This window comes from Sceloporus occidentalis, unplaced genomic scaffold (assembly GCF_023333645.1).
Source record: "Sceloporus occidentalis isolate IW3139 unplaced genomic scaffold, rSceOcc1.0.p SCAF_60, whole genome shotgun sequence".
Lineage (NCBI taxonomy): Eukaryota > Metazoa > Chordata > Lepidosauria > Squamata > Phrynosomatidae > Sceloporus > Sceloporus occidentalis.
The window spans coordinates 1,264,971-1,286,230 of record NW_028317040.1 but is presented as its reverse complement, the minus strand read 5'-3'; the positions used below and the strand labels follow the sequence as shown (position 1 = coordinate 1,286,230).

General features: G+C 39.4%; 1 protein-coding gene across 1 annotated transcript in view; it reads right to left on the bottom strand.

Annotated features, from left to right (window-relative positions):
- Positions 1 to 3,907: 3,907 nt before the first annotated feature.
- The window catches only part of LOC149287454 (relaxin receptor 1-like), a 56,547-nt gene continuing 39,194 nt past the window's right edge, over positions 3,908 to 21,260 (bottom strand). The window contains exons 11-18 of the mRNA XM_089492816.1: positions 12,880 to 12,951; positions 12,422 to 12,493; positions 10,661 to 10,732; positions 8,805 to 8,876; positions 8,288 to 8,517; positions 7,129 to 7,539; positions 4,799 to 5,014; positions 3,908 to 4,095 (exon numbers count right to left, since the gene is read on the bottom strand). Of these exons, the coding sequence (XP_089348942.1) occupies positions 3,908 to 4,095; positions 4,799 to 5,014; positions 7,129 to 7,539; positions 8,288 to 8,517; positions 8,805 to 8,876; positions 10,661 to 10,732; positions 12,422 to 12,493; positions 12,880 to 12,951 (1,333 nt within the window). The remainder of the gene's footprint in view (positions 4,096 to 4,798; positions 5,015 to 7,128; positions 7,540 to 8,287; positions 8,518 to 8,804; positions 8,877 to 10,660; positions 10,733 to 12,421; positions 12,494 to 12,879; positions 12,952 to 21,260) is intronic.

The window sequence follows — 21,260 nt, the reverse complement described above, 5'->3', positions numbered from 1 at the left end:
TCTTATTTGTCCAAAGGACATTGTTCCAGAAGTCTTGTGTCTTGGTTTGTTCAGATGCAACTTTGCAAACCTAAGCCATTTTTAGAGAGAAGTTGTACTGTCAAGAACTTTAGTATTTAACATGCTGAGGTCTGTAGAATCTGAGATATAACTCTCTGAGCATTGCACAGTCTAACAGGGTAAATTTGCTGGAACGTCCACTGGGAAGACTGGCCACTATCTTGAATGTTTTCTACTTTTGAATAATCTTTCTCACTTTAGAAATTGTTTGTTTGGAATTGGCCTTATAACCTTTCCCAGATTGATGGGCAGCAGCAATTGCTTCTCTAAGATCATTGCTGATGTGTTTCCTCCTTAGCATTGTGTTAACATACACCTGAATGCTCCACCACCATCAAACTGCTAAAACTTTGTCTTTTATAAAGGTGGTCACACTTGCTGATGATGATAAATTATGAAGGACATTTTAATAACAGCACCTGTCTGCTACTTAGCATCTTAATTTCTATGGAAGCAAGTAAGGGTGTACTTGGTTTTTCACACATGGCTTCTCCGTGTTGGCTTTAGTTTTTTAAAAACATTATGACACAATGTAATATGGTATGCGTTGTTCATTTATCTGAGGTTATATTTAACTATTTTTTGGACAGATTATTTTCTAATTTGTAAAACCATAAAAATCTAAAAGGGTGTACTCACGACTGTACAACATATTGTGCCGGTCAGTTCATTAATACCTTCTTATAGCTCATACGGCCAAAGAGGGGCACTGTTTTAGGGGGTGTGACTGGCAAGCCTTTATTAAGACTTTTTATGTGACTTCATGACCACTGGTTGCCTTTTATGTAGCTGAGCAAGAATTGTGCATTATATTTATAGTATTTTATCCCAACTGTCCCGATTTGGGCAAGACAGTCCTGATTTTGGGACGGTGTCCCACCTATCCCTACCTCTGTCCCGCTTTGCAGGGGCCGAGGAAGGGTGAGGTGCGATCGGTACTCACCTCAGGTGCAGCTGCGGGGGGCGCACAGCGTGCAGGACTAGTTGAGAGATCACACTCTCCCTCAAGTCGCCCGATCAGCACCTGCAGCGTGCAGGACTATTTGAGAGATCACAATCTCCCTCAAGTCAGCCGACATTAGGGAGCGCAAGGTCTGTCACTTCAAACCTCGCTTTACTGCTCCCTAATCACTATGTGCTGGCAAATAACGGCGAACGCGGGAATATGACGTTGTACCCACACTCTCTGCATCAATAGCCATTGCGTTGTGGTGAGTGACAGACCTTGCGCTCCCACCACAGGATGGGGAGAAAGGGGTGTAAGGGCAGTGTATGTATATGTTTCTAAGCTCGTGTGTGTAAGAGCAGTATAGGTATCTGTAAGCTGGTGTGTATATGTGTGTGTTTTTATGAGCAGGTGTGTGTAAGTAAGGACAGTGTACATGTTTATGGGCAGGTGTGTGTAAAGGCAGTTTGTATGAACAGGTGTGTGTATAAAGGCAGTGTGTGTGTGTGTGTGTGTGTTTATGGGTAGGTGTGTGTAAGGGTCCTGAGAGGGAGGTAGAGGGTGGCTACAATTCCCATGACACCTGAGAATAATGGGAATTGTAGTTCACAGCTAGCATTTGCAGCTTTACTGTTGACTGCACTTCCCAGCTTCCCACTTCAGCTAGCATCATGGAAGCAGTATGTCTGGCTGAGCCTCATGTGAACTGTAGTCAACAGCAGGTGATGTGGCAGGTGTTGGTTGTGGATTACGACTCCGATGATGCCTAGTCATGGTGGACACCTGGCTGGTTGAGCATCATGGGAACTGTAATTCACAGCTAACATCTGCAGCTTTATCTACTGTTAACTGCAGTTCCCATGATGCTCAGCCAGCATCATGGAAGTAGTATGTCTGGGTGAGCCTCATGGGAATTCAATTCAATGTGTTGGTTATTTTTAATATGCATGACTGTGCTGACAAAAATGAAGTGTATTTTAAGAGCGCGACATTGTGAAGTGCAATTTGTTGTATTGGTGACTTCCGTGACAGCAATTAAAAAAATTGTTGGGGAGGTATGCATATTGCAGTGGCTCTCTATACTTTATACAAATTTACTCATTTCTATATTTTATTTTTTACATGTTTTTTTTGCGGCCTTGAGTATTATTGGAAACATCATTTGATCCTCATTTTGTTTATTTCTACTGCGCAACACTTTATAACACTGCATTTACCTTTCTTGTTTTCTTAGGTGGTATATCCAGTGTTTGCTGCATTTATTTTTTGGGAGTAGGCGCCTAAGTTACTTTATATTGTTCTATTATTTAGTACTTAATTTAAACATATCTTGTGTTTCATACAAATAATTGTGCTCAATCGCACCCATCAAACATTCTGAGCTCCTAGAAAGCAAAAAAAACATCAGGGGAAGAAAGTCTCTAAAGGATACTCGGGAGGTATGGTTTATTGAGCTTATGTTGAATAATAAAAAGTTAAAGGAGCTCTATGTTTTTGAATGACATGCACTATTTTATTCACTTATTAAACAATGCTGGGGCTGCCTGTGTGCCTTATTTAGGACAACGTGTATGTTTCTATAAAAGGGTTATTGGAAAGTACACAATTACAGGGAGAGTATGTGAACGATGCATAAGATAAACAGAAAATTTAAAACCACGTGACTAAGCTCTGTTTTACTTGTACCCTATGAACAAAAAGCATAAATAATAATCTTTGAAACCTGCAGTTTTGCGGTCCTTTAAGACAAACATGGATGCATTTGGCGAGGGGAAATCTCTCTGCATCAACTATTAATTATACAAGGGAAGGTCAGCCCTCCTTGCAGGAGAAGCTTACTCAGTTGGTTCCTTCACAATGCATAGATACACCAGGGTGTTAAGATGTATAACAGAAGGGTATATTTACTAACCTGAGAGTTTGCAGAAGACTTGAACAAGTGTGATAGCAATAGTAGTGAAGATGCCCCTAACACCCTTGTGTTCTCAAGTAAACATAGTCAACAACTTTGCAATTTTGTACAGTATGAAAATTATAGTCTTAATGAAACTCCATTCTCTGACAAAGTAACTTTGAATACCTTTCACATCTGTTACTGTAAAAAAAAAAAAACTTTTTGCTGGTTAAATAGGAAGGGTTAGTGTCGGCGCTTGCATATCCTTCACTTAAAGTGCCCCGAAACACCCAGAATGTAGGACGCTTAAATTGCTAATTTGTTTAAAAATTCCCATACCCATGTCGACAACATATGAAACCTGAAGTCTTCATATAAGGAACTATAAATATATTTACATGTCCTTTTTTATTTACAATTCTGTCTGGTTTTACTATCCAGTATACACAGCAAAGCATTGTTTATAGTCAATAAATCCTGATTTGACACTGAACAGCAGTAACGAGAGATCTCCTGTACAACCTCCATTCTTTTCACCACTGGAGAAGAAATTGCTTTATGAACTCGCTACAATATTTGTCAAAGTAGTGAAATTATTCTGTTACACCAAGCAATCACTATGCGTTGCAATTGCTGTTGTGCTTTTGGTTTATAGGGTGTGAAAATGTTTTTTTCTTTTCAACAGCTGTTACACACAGGCCTCCGTTGTCTGCAGCTGTTTCCCCATTTATCTTGGAATCCAGGCTAAAGAATGGCAAATAGTCATCATAGAAAACACTGCTGCAGGAATGACCTGGGTGATTGTAACTGTATTAAAAGGCGCATCCACCATTCTGCGCTGGCATTCTGATCACCGCAGCTCTTCCGTTATGGCAAACAATAGACTTACTGAAGGCACGGTATAACATGATGAGGGAGGTACAATTCGTCTTAATCCCGCTGGTATCTAGTGATTGATGCAGGAGCCGGCGTTGGTCCTTGTGGGAGGGTATCGGGCGACGGCAGCATCAAGCAGTGTTGATGTGAATGGACACCAATGTAAAACTCTTTCCAGACTCTTGTATATGGTTCCTTTTTCCCTGAAGACATTGTTTAAGTTTTTCTTGGAAGGATGAGGTCGTGAGCGTGTATAAAATGGGGTTTATAGCACTGTTGATAGGCAGGATAAAAATCACAATCCAGGATGTAATGGTGCCTGTGATGAAGAGCAGTGTATTGGTGATTGGGAAAAAAAGTTCTGCTTTGTTAATGGTAACGGAACAGAACCTAATATTTCTGACATTAATTTAATTGTGCATTTAGTTACGGTTTCAAGCCTTACATTAAAGGAACAATCTTTAACTTGAAAGAAAACAAGGGGAAGTGGACCATGAGTCAATAGGTCATAGTGAAGCAAGTGGGCTCATGAGGGCCAAAAAGACCAACCAGGACATCCGGGTAGCGGAATAAGAATCAAATTGATCCCTAGTGCAGTTCCTCATACTCTTGGCATACTCTACAGTATTTTCAGCCCACAGGTTAAGGTGGGGTTAAGTATATTTATATATTTATCTCAAACAAAACGAGTTTATGATAACATAACATTTTTAATGGATGCATTTCTTCTCATACTGTCAGAAATAGTGTATACATCCTGATTCTTCATCTGTAACATGTTGGAATCATGTAACGGTACTAAATAAGTGCCCCAGATTTTCATTTAAAAATCAGCTTATCCGTTATCTGTAGTATTGTTGACCGAGCCTGTACTTTGGAAGCTTTGAGACTCCTTTACCTTGCAGGTAACCTTGCTCTGAGGAGGCGTATAAGGCATATCCAAATTAGTTTTGTTAAACATTTTTTTGCTTTCTGTGGGGCTCGGGGCTTCTGCTAGATCGTTCTTCTACATGTTCTCTTACCTGGAATCTCAGCCTCTGTGAGGGAGACTGCCTTCAATAAAAAGATGGGGATCCAGCATAGGGCATCAGTGAAGACTATGAAGAAGAATCTCTTGGCAATAGTGACTTCACGTGAGAGGACGCTGCGCTCTGCTGTTTTAGCACCAGTCTTGTGTATAGAGCAGAACATGCTGCTGTACGAGAAGACAATGGTGATAAAAGCCAGAACGTTCAGACCTAGAACAGAGCAACAAAACAGACCATAATTCATTATCTGTGTTGATATTCATTAAACTTTTAGTGTACGCATCAACAATTCATTTAAAGGAACAGTAACGTATTTTTTATTGTTTTGCTTAGATGGTTGCATTAGGTGATTACTAACAATTTCCTAAAATATTCCCAGTTTCATCCAGAAAGCACCAGCATCCAACTGTGTTGTCCCATTCACGGTTCCTACTACTACATGTATGGTTTCTACAAGACCTGGAAGGCTGTAGATTGTAATGTTTTTCTAAGAATAGAACTTTTATTAATTCGAAAGTATAATACCAACTACATTTATAGAAATCAAGCGATCTGAATGTTGTCTTACTTTGTCTTACTTTTTGCCAGCAACAGCTAAAAAGCGACATCAAAGCACAAGTGGCACATTGCAACGTCTAATCAATAACTTATAGTTAAATGGTTCCTGAGTGCAAGTACATAAATCTTAAGGAACACTTCACTTCAACCCACTTGTGTAGGAGACCCATAAAATGCTCTATGATGCTTATGTATAAATATGTCATAAGTGCATAATGTGGTATATAAAATGGATCTACCAGACTTTATATGAACGTAATACTGTGAAGTAAGATTTGGTGGTTAATTGATGTTTTTGCAACACCTTTATCCATAATCCTCTAAAATCTAATACGTTCTTACTTATTTGTTAAATTGTTTTTGTTCCTTTAAACTCTTTCTATATTGGCATGGTTAAATGTTAAAAAAAAGTCCCAGGTTTTGGGGTACAAAATACCCTTGGTGAAGAAGGTGTTAAAATCTGATCTTGAACGGATGCTTGGTTTCATTATGTATTATAACCCACAGCACGACACTGGATTAATCTATTAATAAAGCAAAGCATATATCTATTTTTAAAGCTTCCTTCACAATAAATGATATACCGTACTGGCTCGGATTTAGGCCGCACCCGAATATAGTTAGGTGCTTTTTTAATGAAAAAAGTTTCTGCCCCCCCCCCGAGATATGCTGCCACTCTGTCCCCAAGATGTTCCCCCCCCCACCAGACTTACCGGTGCAGACTCCACGGGGTCTTGCGGGGCCGGCGGGGGACATCTACACATAACACGTATTCAACTTCCAGTGCCGGCACTTCCGCCATGGGAAGTACCGACAAGGAAGATTGTTCTCGCAGACGTTCACCGGCAGCGGCGATGCGAGCAGAAACAACCTCCGCTGCCGGCACGTCTGCAAGATGTGCTTTAAAATCTCCCTTGCCGGGACTCCCCCGTGGGAATTCCCGGCAAGGGAGATTGTTAAAGCACATCGTGCAGACGTGCCGGCAGCGGAGGCTGTTTACACGCTTCGCCGCTGCCGGTGAATGTCTGCACGATGCGCTTAGACAATCTCCCATGTCGGCACTCCCCCCGTGGGAAGTGCTGGCAGGGGAGGCTGTCTGAGCACATCCGAGAGTAGGATACAGGTCCCCTGCACCGCTGCGGGGGATCTGTATCCATGTCCCTGCCGTCGGGCGCTAGACCCCGAATATAGCCCGCACCCCCACTTTAAAGACTTAAAGTGGGGGGAAAAAGTGCGCCCTATATTCGAGCCAATACGGTAAATACAATTGCCCTATGTTTAAATATTGAACCAAAAAGAGAATGTTTATATTTGAAAAACAAATGATTAAGACTATTAAAAGACCAAATTGCCATGCTGATCACAATGGGCCAAGAATAAACCACTACATAGCGGAATTTTAAGTGAAAGCTATTATTGCGAGCAAGTTCTTATTGGTGGATTAAGTGGGAATGATGCATATCTGCTGCTGGAAAAATATCAGGGCTTTTTTTAAGCTACCAAAGCTGATGGCTATAAATTCCCTTTATTTTGTAGAATAGCAAAGCTAGATGTGTGCTGTACTGATTTCTATAAAACAGATGATGTTTATTTAATTTCATTCCAGATTAGTTTTAACCATTTGCCTACTTTTTTTTAGTACTTGTATGTTTTTTTACCATAAGTTGGTTTAATCAAGATTCCCATTTTCCATGTTTGTGTGCCCACATAAAATATACTATACTTTTTTGCAGGGCAAATTTTACATGGTTTCTACATGTCCATACCCAAAAATATGCTGATAGAGTAACCCCGTGCTCCAAACTTTTCTGTGCTGTCGGATTGCAGAGGAAAGCACACTCCATTCCTGCCATAGAAGTTTCCAAATTTGTCATAGCTCAAGAAGGGGATGACAGTGATGAGGAAGCCCAGTCCCCATATGGCAATCAGGGTGCACAAGGTTTGCCCACGTCCTGCTCGGAAGTGGCTAAACGGAAAGACAATGCACAAATATTTTTCCAGAGTCATATAGGTGAGCAGCATGACGGAAACCTCAGATGACAGCATTGCCATCGAGCCCACGAGCTTACACTCCCAGCTCTCCATCCATATCTGAGCATGTTTATTATACTCTCCCTGAAATTTTATATCAAAGGCTCCAAGACAGAAGAGGTAGAATCCCATTAGACAGTCTGCACCTGATGGAAAAAAATTAAAACAAAAAAACACGGTATCAGACTGATGGAAGACCATCGTGACCATAAAAATGCTTCCCTGGCCAAGAGTTCACTGCACATACGAAAAAATGAATGAAATGAAAATGAAAAAATACTCTTAAAATTGTGAACAGTTACCTTTTATAGTTTACATGAAATTGTATGCATTTTGAAAGGCAACACAAGCCCAAGTAACTACATGAAACTCACGGAAAGTCACCAATAAGCCCACATTTTATGAAACGTTGATGTTACAGAAATACATGCAAAGGCACGTATACATATATGTAAGGAATACATTGGTTATTTGCAAATCAATACACTTAAGCATGTCTATGACTCCTCAGTGTGACCATCCCAAACACAATATCATCATTAACAATAACATAACCGCCAACCTATAAAACAAGCAGTCTCTATGGTAGCTCTGCGACTCACACTCTGGGCTACTTAGGTCTCATCTGATAAGCCTGAACCACTCCCTGCTCACACTCCAGACAGGAAGTGAACATGGAACAAACCACTTGTGGCTGGGGGTGGTGGAATGTATGTCTTACTTAACTATGGTCTTACTTAACTTTTCTTGCAGCTTCTGTGATAACAACCCCCACACAGAGAGGCCTGCCATGTCGTTGTAAGACAATCACTGTGGAAAGGGACAGCTGCGGGTGGCTCTCCGAGGATGTTTGGGCCCTGGGTAGCTACTTTTTTTGTAAAAGATTCCACTTACAGCACAGAGATTTGATGGACATAGTGTGCTGGCAGTTTTCTGTGACAATGAAGGATCTCATGCAAATCACAAACAGGTTCCCAAAGCAGGTGACGCAAGCCATGACCCAGACAAAGACTCTGAGCAAGATGTTGGCAAGTAGATTCTCAAACGACGAGATCCCATCACTCTTGGGCTTGCAGCTCCGTACGTGAGGAGCATGACTGCAGTACTTGAACTTCTTGAAGTAACTGCAGGCAAAAGAAGAGAAGAACATATCTATATAATTAGCTGCATGGAAAGAAGAAAGGAACATATCTTTATAATATTAGCTGCAGGGAAAGAAGGGAGGGACATATCTCTATAATATTAAACAGACATTTAGGATTACAAATCAATAAAAAAGCAAAATGCACCTTAAGGGCGAACTGTAAGTGGTAATCTTGAAAGAGATTACCAGCAATAGAAGTGGCGGAAAAAGTTGTCAATGGTTGTGACATGTTCTTGCTTATAGTATCTCCTACACCTTCATACTTACATGTGAGACAAGTTAACCAGGCTAGAAAACATGCGGTTATGAATGTTTGGAATCTCCATATCTTCCATGGCTCTGTCAACAAGAAAATATATAAGCAATAACTACAAGATTTCTTCTACCATCGCTATCAAATATCTCCACAATTCCATCCATCTCAGAGCCATCACAATTTTACAATACTTATTTCATAGCTTTCAGAAAAATCTGTGTACTTCTACTAATATTAAAAAGATGACACCTTTATTGGCTGATGGAATTCAATTAGATTGCAAGCTTATAGGACTACTTAGGTCTCATATGATATCCAAGATATGAGAGTCTCTAAAGTTTGCTCTCTAATGCAATTGTGTTAGCCAATAAAGGTATCACCATTACCAAATTTGCTCTTTTTAAGTTACATGGATGTTTCTCTGAGGACTGACAGCTGATATTTGAGGTCTCCAAACATCAGTTTGAATTTTTTTAAAAGTTGGTCTGCTCCCATAGGAACGTGACTGCAGGGAAGCTATTGTATGTTGTTTTTTTTAAAGGGAAAGTCAGCAGAAAAAGCAGGTTGTACTTTAAACACCCCCGCAATATTTCAAAATAAAATTTTACTTGTCACACAGTTTCCCTTGGAATATTTTCAGATTTTCAGATCATAATTGTAGCTTTGCAAATATGTTGATTAATTTTTTTGTGACTTTTATATATATATATATAATATATAATCACATTAATTATTTAGATATTAACATTTTCATTTGTTTTTGTGGGGGGCAGCATTGTGAGCTGCATTGATAATGGGAAAGGGGTGGGGAGTAGTAGTATTGCTCATGTGTATGGTGTTGGATAGTGTTTGTATGTGTAAGTATATGGTGCTTGATTGTGTGTTTCTTAGTATTTGGTATATATATATGTGTGTGTGTGTCAACCTATGTGTTAGCGGGAGGGCTTGTATCAGCTTATTGTGTTGTAGTACCAGGGTTGAGCCTTAACATGTTAGTGAGGGGAAGAGGGGGGAGTAAGCAAGTGCGAGTTTGCATGCTAGTACATGTGTTCGTATTGGGGGGGTAAACACTGCACCCACGTGCCACTAACCCTAGGCTCGCTCCTGTATGCTTTCTGGATTTGTTAATGTTGAAAAAAACAATAAACATGTGTACGCATAAATAATACATATAGGATGTGCATTGATTTCTTGGTTTGTTATGTATCCCCTGAGTGTAGGCTGAATAGCGCTTTCATACAACATCTGTATGGCATGGAAAAGGAGAACACAATCCTGAATATAAGACAAGATCAAGGAATGATTATGGTTTCAGTATTACAGGAGATGGGCCAAACGATTCTTAACTGTCATACAATTCTGTGTTTCTATGACACAGTGGGGTGCCTGCAATTATATACTAGTTAACTGTCGGTATATTGAAGTCTATTCATCTCTAAAATTCAGTTAATATCACACATTGTGCTTTCATTATAAGAATATGCTGGGATTCCATGCTTCTATATCAAGCATTTCTATAGACAGAATATTTCCACAGTAATTATCCTGTAACATAGTGTAAGATATATGTCCCCCTGGGTTTCATATTGTTATCTTATTCAAGGTAATTCATGTGCAATGAATTTATAAAAGGATTTGTTAAAATGGAGGTGTTAATTTGTCATGAAAGGCAACATGTCACATGCATCACTAAGGTATTTGTGAGAGAGGAGAATTATCATAAATATGTAAAGGGGAACTTGAAGGTTCCTCAGGAGACAAAGAACATAGTATTTGTTGCAGATATGAACCATCTGGCCCATCTATTATGCCTATTTTTTCATGTTTTTATGTTGATATTATAGTATATATTAAACAAGGCTCTTACAAGGACTGCAGGTTCGTCAGGAGATCAAACTGATTTTGTGGAATGTGGCTCAATGGGTTGAAAGAGATGTTCCTGGAAAGGTAAACACAGTAAGCAAATTCTGTCATCTCCCAATCTTACAAACATATAAACAATAACCATAATAGTAATATGGTTATTAACATTCTGATTGTAACCATATTATGGGTAAGATTTAGAAATAAAAACTATTTTCGAGGAGGTATTTTTTTAGGTTAGGACTCATTTGAGACTATTCAACCATCATTTTAAGCAAACGTGAAACAAAAAAACACACAGTTACATTATTTTTGGAGTTATGGTAAAGTTATCCCATGTAGTCCTGGGACCATGTCTATACCCGGTAACACTCTGGGTTTCACTGTAAGTTTCTTCTTTCTCTGGGCATGGTATGAGCGTTTGGCTCACTTTTGCCCACTTACTAAAGGCTGTCTGGGTCCTGCTCCCTCAAGTGCAGCTAGCATACCACCTTGAATGGTTAGTCCCTTCCCAAAGTCACTGCACCAGATTGAGGAGAGTGCTGGATTGCTAACCCTGGAAAGTTCCCTGCAGGTAGTAGTTGTGATCTGTGCTTATAGCAGTCAGTATGTATACAGGTGTTGATGTATTTATGTGGGGATATCTCTCAATGAATGCACGTGTTAATGAATATTAAGCATGTATGTGTATGTGTGTTGAAGTATGTAAGGGCATTATGGCTTTGTGTGTTTATTATGTATATATTTATAGTTATACTGCCTCACGTATTTGGTTACGTGAGGACATTCAGTTAGCATATCAGGAGTATCAGAGTGTATGGTGGAAGGGGGGGGCAAGGGACAATGAAGGCACAAACAAGTTGTTTGGGGGCAATGATGGCACAGACCAGCTGTTGGGAGGCCCCGGGGAGAGCGTGCGAGAGAGAGAGAGTGAATGAAAATGAGAGTGAACTTTTTATTTTGTTTTCATCCGATTCTGGACTTGTTTTAGTGGCTTTGTGCAAATTGCTGAATTTACCAATTTACCAAAATTCAGTAAATTTTATTTGAATGCACAAGTCTAGTATGTATTATATATACATATAGTATATATAACTGCCCAGTTCCCGCTCACTTAAGGATTTCTAGGACTACACACGGCCTTACATGAAGCCATTCTCCAGAAGATGAAGAACTCTGAGTAGTTAACATGGGAAGTTCCCAAGTTTGAGTATAAGCCACTTATTTCATTCAGTGCTTTAGCAGAGTGAGAATCTGGCACTAGATCTAGAACTCTCTGAATTTTGCTTGAGGGCTCTAGAATTCACAGCTGTTAACAGCACCTTTAGGTCAATGTTTATTCAAGTAAAAGTGGTGTCCTGGCACCCCCTGACAACATTGCACCTATTCCTCTTTCAAGGTTCTCCGCACCCCTACATGTGGCTACAGTGATACAGAAAATGACGTTTTCATATTAAAAAAAGAAAGTGGTATTAAATGAATAAAATAGTCAATAAAAGAAAAAAGCAAATCTCTCCATTCTGGGCATATGTCTACCCTGACCACTAAGATATCCAGATCTACTACTAAGTGTAACACCCTCCACCTCACTTCTTTTGACAGCAGTAAATTGGAATGCATGGGATAATAGTTCTACATTCTTATCCATGTTCATTAATTAGAAGTGTTTAAACACAAGAAGATTCACGCGCCTTATCCCCTAGACAGTATTCATTTTTGCTCACAATGTGAAATGTGTCCGACTCTGTTGGAGCAGAACACTTACAGCTGTTGGAGGTCCTGCAGGTTCGTGAACAAGGAGGGTGGAAGCTCCTTAATCTGATTGACAGACAGATCTCTGATTGTATGAAAAACAGTAAATAGAAAATAAGTTGGGTCTGCAAATTATGTATTAAAATGCAATCATTCATGCTTATTTATATCTTGAGTACAAATGAAATTACTTTGTAGTATAATCACTGCCATTGTCGGACAAAATCTGGCCAATTTAGTTACAAAAAGTTTCAAGTTATGAAAATTAAAGACACTAAATAAAATGTGTTATAAGCTTTTAGCAACATGCACATTTTATATATCAGGAAGTCCAGCATTTTATGATATTTAATGGTCTGATGCCACTAGGTTTTATGTCCTTAAACGTGGTTGGTCAACTTCAAGGCTTCCAGTAATTTTGATAAAGGCTACTATCAATTGTGAAAGGATTGTACAGAAGAAATGACTCACAGATCCACCAGCTTGTTCATTTGGGATAAAGCTCCTGGTTGAATTTTTCGAATCTTGTTTCTGCGCAGGACCCTACGATAGAGTGAGTGTAAAAAACATATAGTTAAGTTTGCTTTTTTTGTACAAGGGAACACACAAAGACAGGAAAAACCTGGACGAATGACCCTTCATAATGCATAATGATGTCAGTTAGTTGAAATTGCAACGCTAATGCAAACGCTTCCTTTAGTGAAAGATTTCGGCTACTCCTGGGGTTTACTGAAGAGATGCATTGATGTTGTCAGCCCCCAGGACTCACTTATGTGTCATTAATGCTGAGTGCTGGAGTATAACACTACGTATTTCACTACGGCATTTTACTAGGCACATTTTGGATTATTTTTTTAGTACCTTTTATTACCTTTATTACTCCCTTTTAGTACCAATCCCTGCCAAAATGTGTGCTTGTAAATGCGTCTGGAGATCGAAGATAAGGAAGCAGGCCGGAGCAGATCTGGGCATGTGTGTTGTCATTAACTTTACACCTTCACTCACTAGATAACACTTTATTTTGAGGTGAAGATGCGGTAATGGGAGAATCTTATAAAGATTTTCATTTTATACACTTTTCACATGTTGGATGGTGTCTACATTGATTTTTCTGTTATGCTTTGTACCAGGATTTCTCTTTATACATAGCTATGTGTAATCATGAATTTGGAAGAATCTCTTACCTAGATTTCCTGAGGTTTAGAAAATGTAAAAAGGGAAACTATCAATGCGAGATCTTTTAATATCGTAGATACAAAGCAACATGTTTACCTTTATTTAGGCACTAAAGGGAACTTCACAAGGCAATACGGTTGTCTCAATGTGACATTTATGTTTGACAGGGACATAATTGTACATGTCATGGTCATGTCATGTACTCACAAGACCATGAGCTGGTCCTTTAGTACTCATGGTTCAAAGCCAAATAATTATCACTTCAGGTGTTCAATAGACATTTTTAATCTAACCCAACTGAAGAGCTAAATAGGATGGGATCTCACATCTAGGACCCGGTAAAATATATAGACAGCATCTTAAGCAGCTCATAAGGAATTATGATGATCGGTACATAAATCCGTTCAAGTCAACTTAGGCTAAATCAAAACGCATTGGAAAACAGTAAATTCATTCACATAGGAACTAAGTCTATTTAATATTATACTTGACAGGTATTTGAACCTCCCTGAGTCACTCACCTGAATAAACCCCATAGTATGACAAGCATAGTGCAGATATATATATATATACATATATATGTATATATATATATCAATTAACCATTCTTTTCTTGTTTTTATGATCGTACTGTTGAGCTTGGATAGGATTTGGAAATGGGACTGCAGAACAATCATAGTTCTGCTTCACTGGCTAAAAAGAAATTGCTACTTCAAAAGGCTCATACAATCTCTTATCTCAAAGCGGAAAAGCTTCCTGCATTGTGAGATTAGATTTATGCAGCTTGAATGTGATTATTTCTGTTCTTCTGATGACACTTAGTTTCGTTCTGCAACAATCATTTTTATTTTACAGAGACAGTGGTCTAATCAAAGTAAAATTATGTACCAACAAGAAAGTACCTATGTCCCTTTCAAAAACATAAACATGTTGAACATCAACAACCTCTTGATTTAATTGGATGAGAGAGAAGATCAGAGTCAAAGACTTCAAATTCTCTCTGTTACAGCTAGAACTGCCCCCACCCCAACAGACTTGATAAGGAGAGAAGGGCTCTAGACATTACCCTTAGTTGGTTACAATAAGGTCACCGTGGGTTAAAAACTAGGTCTGACCATTTAAAGTACTGTAGAGCAAACATTAAGAAGTTGCAGGTTACTAAATAAGATTTATTGGTATGTTTTGTACAATAGCACTCATCTTTGCCTGTAAGGGTCTTAAAAAAAAAGAGTTTTGAAGGGCAACCTTATAATATATTTATAGGGCAAACAGCATTTACAGTTGGACCCTTGGTCTGATACAAATGATACATTTTGACCCTAAAAGAGTCTAATGCACGTGAACACATTCACACAAATTGTGCCAGGCTGCTGCTATCAGATGATAATGTTTGATGTCATATAATCATAAAGCAATAAATAAAACACAAGCACCTACGGATACAAGCAAAAGCACCTTACACTTTTAATTAAATAAAAAGTGCTAATTATGTGGATACATCATTTTTCAGATTTAGCAAAACTTGGCCCATGCTGGTTGCACCAATGCAGCCCTTTAAGTCACAGATGTAAAAAGAACTTTATATAGAACTCTTCTAGTAAATGTGATGACCTGTAGACAAAGGGATGCCAAAGTCCTTTTCAATCAGTAATGGTTTCAACAAATGACCACTAGGGGGAGCCAGCTAGACGTACACAGAGCAAATTTCATTGCATGCAAAACCTTACAAATAAGAACCAACTGGCTGAGGTTTACATTTCATGGTCCACACAAGAAAGAACAATATTTCTGCAGGTAACATGGACCACAGAGACTGAAGCTACACTTATGGCAAATGTCAATACCTTAGCCTTATTCCTATCCAGGGATTGATTATCAATTCAATTACAAAGGAGATGTGATGGGTCAAACAAAACTGGCACTACACTTGAGTTAGCAAGTCACCACCGGGGGCCAAAAGGCAATAGCTCTCGCAACTTTTAAAATGGCAAAAGTTGGACATTTTTGTTTTTATAGAGCGACTACTGACACGTTATTAGCCAATCTCTTCCATAAATACAGTCCCTGCAGTTTATATACATTATTGCCAGTTTTATTTCTGTACAATATAGCAGTGCTCCTCAACCCTCTCCTTAAGGCACACCTAACAGTCCAGGATTTAGTTTTTTGTTTTTTTTTAAAAAGCGAAAGAGAGAGAAAGGGGCGCCGAGTGGTCTTCGCTTACCAAGCTGTCAGTACCCGCTCGACGCGCCTCTCTCTCTCCTCTGCAGCGAGTCTCCCTGTTCTCCCTGCACCGAGACCGAACAGGGAGACTCGCCGCAGGACTGCTGAAAGGTAAGTACAAGGGGGGGGGGGGGGCAGGGGGGGGGGCCCCAGGCGGCATTTTGCCTTGGGCCGGCCCTGTATAGACGTATGTATTATATACTTATATGGTTATACACATCTGCAAGGTATCTTTCAGAACTAAATAAGGTTATTGTTCTACTATGTAAGCGGATGTAAATGGATTCACCAGGCACACTTTGCAACATGGATTAGTGCCTTCCTAATCATTAAAGCCATTGTAACAAAAAGTAACTATAGTGATGTCATACTGTTAGGAAAATGATGGCACTAACTAACAAATCAGGTAACACAACTTTCCACCAACTATACTTACCAAGAACTAATATAAGAATTCATAACACTGATTGGAATAGTGGTCTCAGTAATACATAAGTTTAATAACCACATTTATAGAGAAGACAGGATACCTTTCATCTGCAATCCTTGCCAAGTCCCTTTAAGAAACTAAGTCAGCTTAGTTCAGCCCTACTGGATATCAAATGAGAGTTGTGACAATCAATGTTACTTGAAGAATATCTGTCATTAACTGAAATATATCTTTCATTTTCTGCACATTAAATAAACATATGGAATGGTGTTTGCATATTAAAGCATATAATATATATGTATTAGGTAAAAACCCACCTTGCATGTCCTTGAGATCTCAATAATTATTTTTTCCCTATGAAATGACTCTCCCTTTGGCAGCAGTAGATTGATTCTGGCAGTCTTTATAAGTAGAACGTCAGAAAAGGAAGCCAATGCTTTTGCCACAGATGTCAGCATCCATAGTCATATAGTTATTATTAAACCAAATATCCCCAAAATAATAATAATTGTTAAAAAAAAACAAGCTAAAAAGTATTTTTAAACTATTTTAGTTTTGCTAAAACCTGAAGTCTTCAGTCAAAGTTGATACCTTTTATTTGGCCAAAAAGATGCAAAGTTGGAGGATAATTAATTTGTTTCATTATCCTTGTCTTGGTTACGTAGCCTGGAGATATTTTTGTCAGATGTTACTATTTTATACTGAAGTATAATTATAAGCATTTCATGAGTGTCAAAGGCTTTTATTGACAATTACATTAAGTTTATGCAAAGTGTTGATATTGGCAGTGTTGACCCTTCTTTTTCAAGACCTCTGCAATCTGCCCTGGCATGCTGTCAATTAACTTCTGGGCCACATCCTGACTGATGGCAACCTATTCTTGCTTAATAAATGCTAGGAGTTTGTCAGAATTTGTTGGGGAGTTTTTTGTCCACTCGCCTCTGGATGTTCTCAGGATGATTTACTGTTGGCATGACACAGGACTGATGGTAGCGCTTACCTTGTCTTCTCCAGATAAGCTTTTGTCCAGATGCCCCAAACAATCAGAAAGGGGATCCGTCAGAGAAAATGACTTTACCCCAGCTCTCAGCAGTCCAATCCCTGTACCTTTTGCAGAATATCAGTCTGTGCCTGACGTGAGAGAAGTGGCTTTTTTGCAGGCCATCTTCCAAAAGTCTTCACCTCACTGTGCGTGCAGATGCACTCACACCTGCTTGCTACCATTTCTGAGCAAGCTCTGCACTGGTAGCGCCCCCATCTCGCAACTGAATCAACTTTGGGAGACGTCCTGGTGCTTGCTGGACTTTCTTACGCATTCTTTACTATAATTGAACCTCTCTCCTTGAAGATCCGATAAATGGTTGATTTAGGTGCAATCTTACTAACAGTAATATCCTTACATGTGAAGCCCTTTTTGTGCAAGGCAATGATGACATCACGTGTTTCCTTGCAGGTAATCATGGTTAACAGAGGAAGAACAATGATGTCAAGCTTCCTATCTGTTATTCTAACTCAATCGACATAACAGAGTGATCTCCAGCATTGTCCACGTCAACACTCTCCCCTGTGCTGAGAGAATCACTGACATGATGTCAGCTGGTCCTTTTGGGGCAGGGCTGAAATGCAGTGGAAATGTTTTTTTGGGATAAAGTTCATTTTCATGGCAAAGAGGGTATTTGCAATTGATTGCAATTCATCTGATAACTCTCTGATAACATTCTGGAGTATATGCAAATTACCATCATCTAAGCTGAGGCAGCAGACTTGGTGAAAACTAATATTTGTGTCATTCTCAAAACTTTTCTGACCATCACTAGAAGTAATTATTTAAAAAAACCCATAGTGACAAATATAATCGACTAGGTCAGATTGTTGCTAGTGCAAAACTTTGCACTAATAAACACTCTGATTAGTATGTTCTGGTAACTAATTGATTATTCTCATCTGAGTAAAGAAGAATGGAACAAACATAATGTTCAAACGTGAGCTATTAAGCACTTTCTGTGAACTGGGATTTGGAAAGTGGAAAAGCCAAGTGGCACATTCCGGGAATGCAGAAGAATGGAACTTTCACTTTGTTCTACCACAGGGAGCGCACAAAGTGGGTCAATTTGCTATCTTGCCTCTCATCAGCCACAATAAAACGAGCTGAATTCTGCAGTACCATTTTTAAATCATATTAAATCTTTTCCATTTCCACAGGGAGCTGTAGAGCACCAAAACAAAGCGAGTGGATAATTGTACGTATTATCAGTAATTTTCCCAAAGAACGTGAATGAACGCCTGGAACATTGGTGCATTGCGTAATCATAAACCAAATGCAAAAACGACCATGTAACCACGTAAAAGCTGGGCTATTTCTGTACAGATTTATTGGTAGATGTGCCTTTCATGTTTGTACTAGGCTAATGCTTGAATAATCTGCCACCTTTTGCCTTCAAAATGATAATTAATGTAATAAAGTGAAAATAAACTAATGCACATGCACAAGAACTTATTTCATGAGCTGACTTCGAGACACTTGAAATATTAACGCTTTAATAGCTTATCGAAAATATTTTATGCGGTTACTGCACAAATGTTTTGACCAAATGGCTCTAATACTGGTCCACATGGAAACCTTGAGTAGAGTCACCTGCATTAAAGCAGGGATATCAACCATAACATACTGGTAGCAAAAGCACCAATTGGGAGTCATACATCACAACAGTGTAGATTACACTGCCCCTTCAACATGAGACCCTGAAAGTGGGGCAAAAACCCTGAGATCCGTAGGTTCCATAGGTTCGACTCTATTGGTCACCTGCAGGGGCCTCCTCTGCCACAGGAGGCCCCTGCAGGCGAACAATAGGCTCACTCGATGACCCCTGCGATGCTGCGTAGATAATGGGAGCGGAAATCCGTAGGTTCGCCGTCAGGGGTTATCAATTGGATGATGCCAGAGGAGGCCCCTGCAGGTGACCAATAGGCTCACTCTCACGGCCCTTTAACCCCTGACGGTGCAACTTGGCCGGCAAAGACCACTGGTCTCCCTGCTCCGACAGTTAAAAGTCCGTACGAACGACCAATAAAGTCGCTTGTACAGACTTTTAACTGTTGGAGCAGGGAGACCAGTGGTCTCTGCCAGCCAAGTTGTGGCACCAGGATTTTAAAAGTCTGTACGAGCGACTCTATTGGTTGTCAGCAGGGGGCTCTTCTGCCATCATTAAAATCCTGGCGCCAAAGCTGCTGCATAGCCCATACCGCGTTAACCCCGCATTAACCCCTTCTACAAAAAACGGCAAACAAGGAAGAAAATTACAGATCACTTTAATACGTTTATTCTTTCTTTAAACCTCAACTACTGTGTTACTATGGCACCTGAAAGCATATAGAGTAATTAAAGTGAATATTATTCCTGTCTCGTACGTGCAGATCATTTATCTGGACACAAACCTGCGATACGTAAGAGTTGGTTCTATTCATCAGAGCTGCAAAGTATTACTATAATGTCACATCCTTTGATCCTTGTGGTGTATTAAAGCAAATTCAGATTTTTTCACATGGAAAATTGTTTTTTATGAGTCGGCACTCTAGTCTCAGAAAACGATACAATACAACCATCTGTTTTAATATCTGCTTTTTGTGTGTTTTGGTGTTGAAAGGGATGCCTGCTGCGAGTATTCAAGCAGGGAGTGTGTGCATAAGAGACCTCCATGACAGAATAATGCATTTCGAGCTGTGGTTATTTAGAGCGGTTCATGCACGTGATATCCATATGTGCAGGAGCAGCACTGGAACTGAATCAGACATTTATATTATGAACCATATTAAAAGAAATGCTTCCATTGAATGCAGATTGGAACACACAAAGAACTTGTATGAATATTCAAGTGTTTGTCCACAGGACAGGTTAAGGAAACTCCAATTCAATCTGATAACTCATTGGTAACTTTTTATTTGGAAGCTGGTTCTTCTTTTGGAGAACATTCACTTGCTTTGCAAATCCACAGTTTGATGTGCAATTGCCAGAATCATGTCGGGGAGCTTGGTTTCCGTCAGAAGCCTGAATTTTGAGATCTAATTATGTCCCTGTATAAACATTTTCTCAGTGTTTGAATGCAGGGAAGCAAAGCAGTGGCTCCACTGACAGTTTTACGGAGATGTAAAGCAGTTGTAAGGGTTGGTCCTTGGCTGTGGGAATTAACTGATACTGGATAACTCAAAGTTATTCTCTGTTTATTTGCAAGTGAATTCATACTAAAAAGAGAGGCACTTTATGGGGTCAAGATTACAGAAACAAAAGCCTTCACTGTGGTGGAACGGAAAATAGAGGGGACATTATGTATGATACAGACTGTTATAAACATTTGGCAATTAGTGTCCATATCTGCACCCACTTCATATCAGGAGCAAGTAAAACCTCAATATGAGCATCAATATACCCAGACCCATCTTTAATGACAATAGGGCCCTGGTAAAGCCCCTAGTAGGCTCCTCAACCCCAGTGGCACAGTCCGTTCTGATACTCAGGCAGCTCTATCAAAACATGAGTCTTATACTAAGGTGATACAGGTGACCAGGAACAGAATAAGACCGCATTTCCTATTATGGAACACGGATAGACATTGGCAGACATGTAAAGGCAACAGACTCTTTTTGGGGACCTCTCACCATTTCAAGTAATCTTTTATAACTAAATGCAGCATTAGAACACTTTTAGTACGGTTACAAACCCTCTTCAATAATCATGCAAAAGTTTACCTCATCCATATTTTGCCAGGAACACATAAATGTCACGTTACACAAAAGGAAGAACTGATACCTTGTTGTTATAGAAATCAAATTATTGTCTTGGATGTTTCTGTATTGTTTTTCTGTGTTTAAACTTTCAGGTGGAAGAATGGAATGACCGATCTCTTGAGTTTAGCATACTAGAGTGGGCAATTGATGTTTTGCCTAACTGTAACAGCACTCACCTATCAAGGCCAAACTGGTACCTGCAAATTTAGAGATGCAATAGCCAGAGCAATCAAGCTTGGAT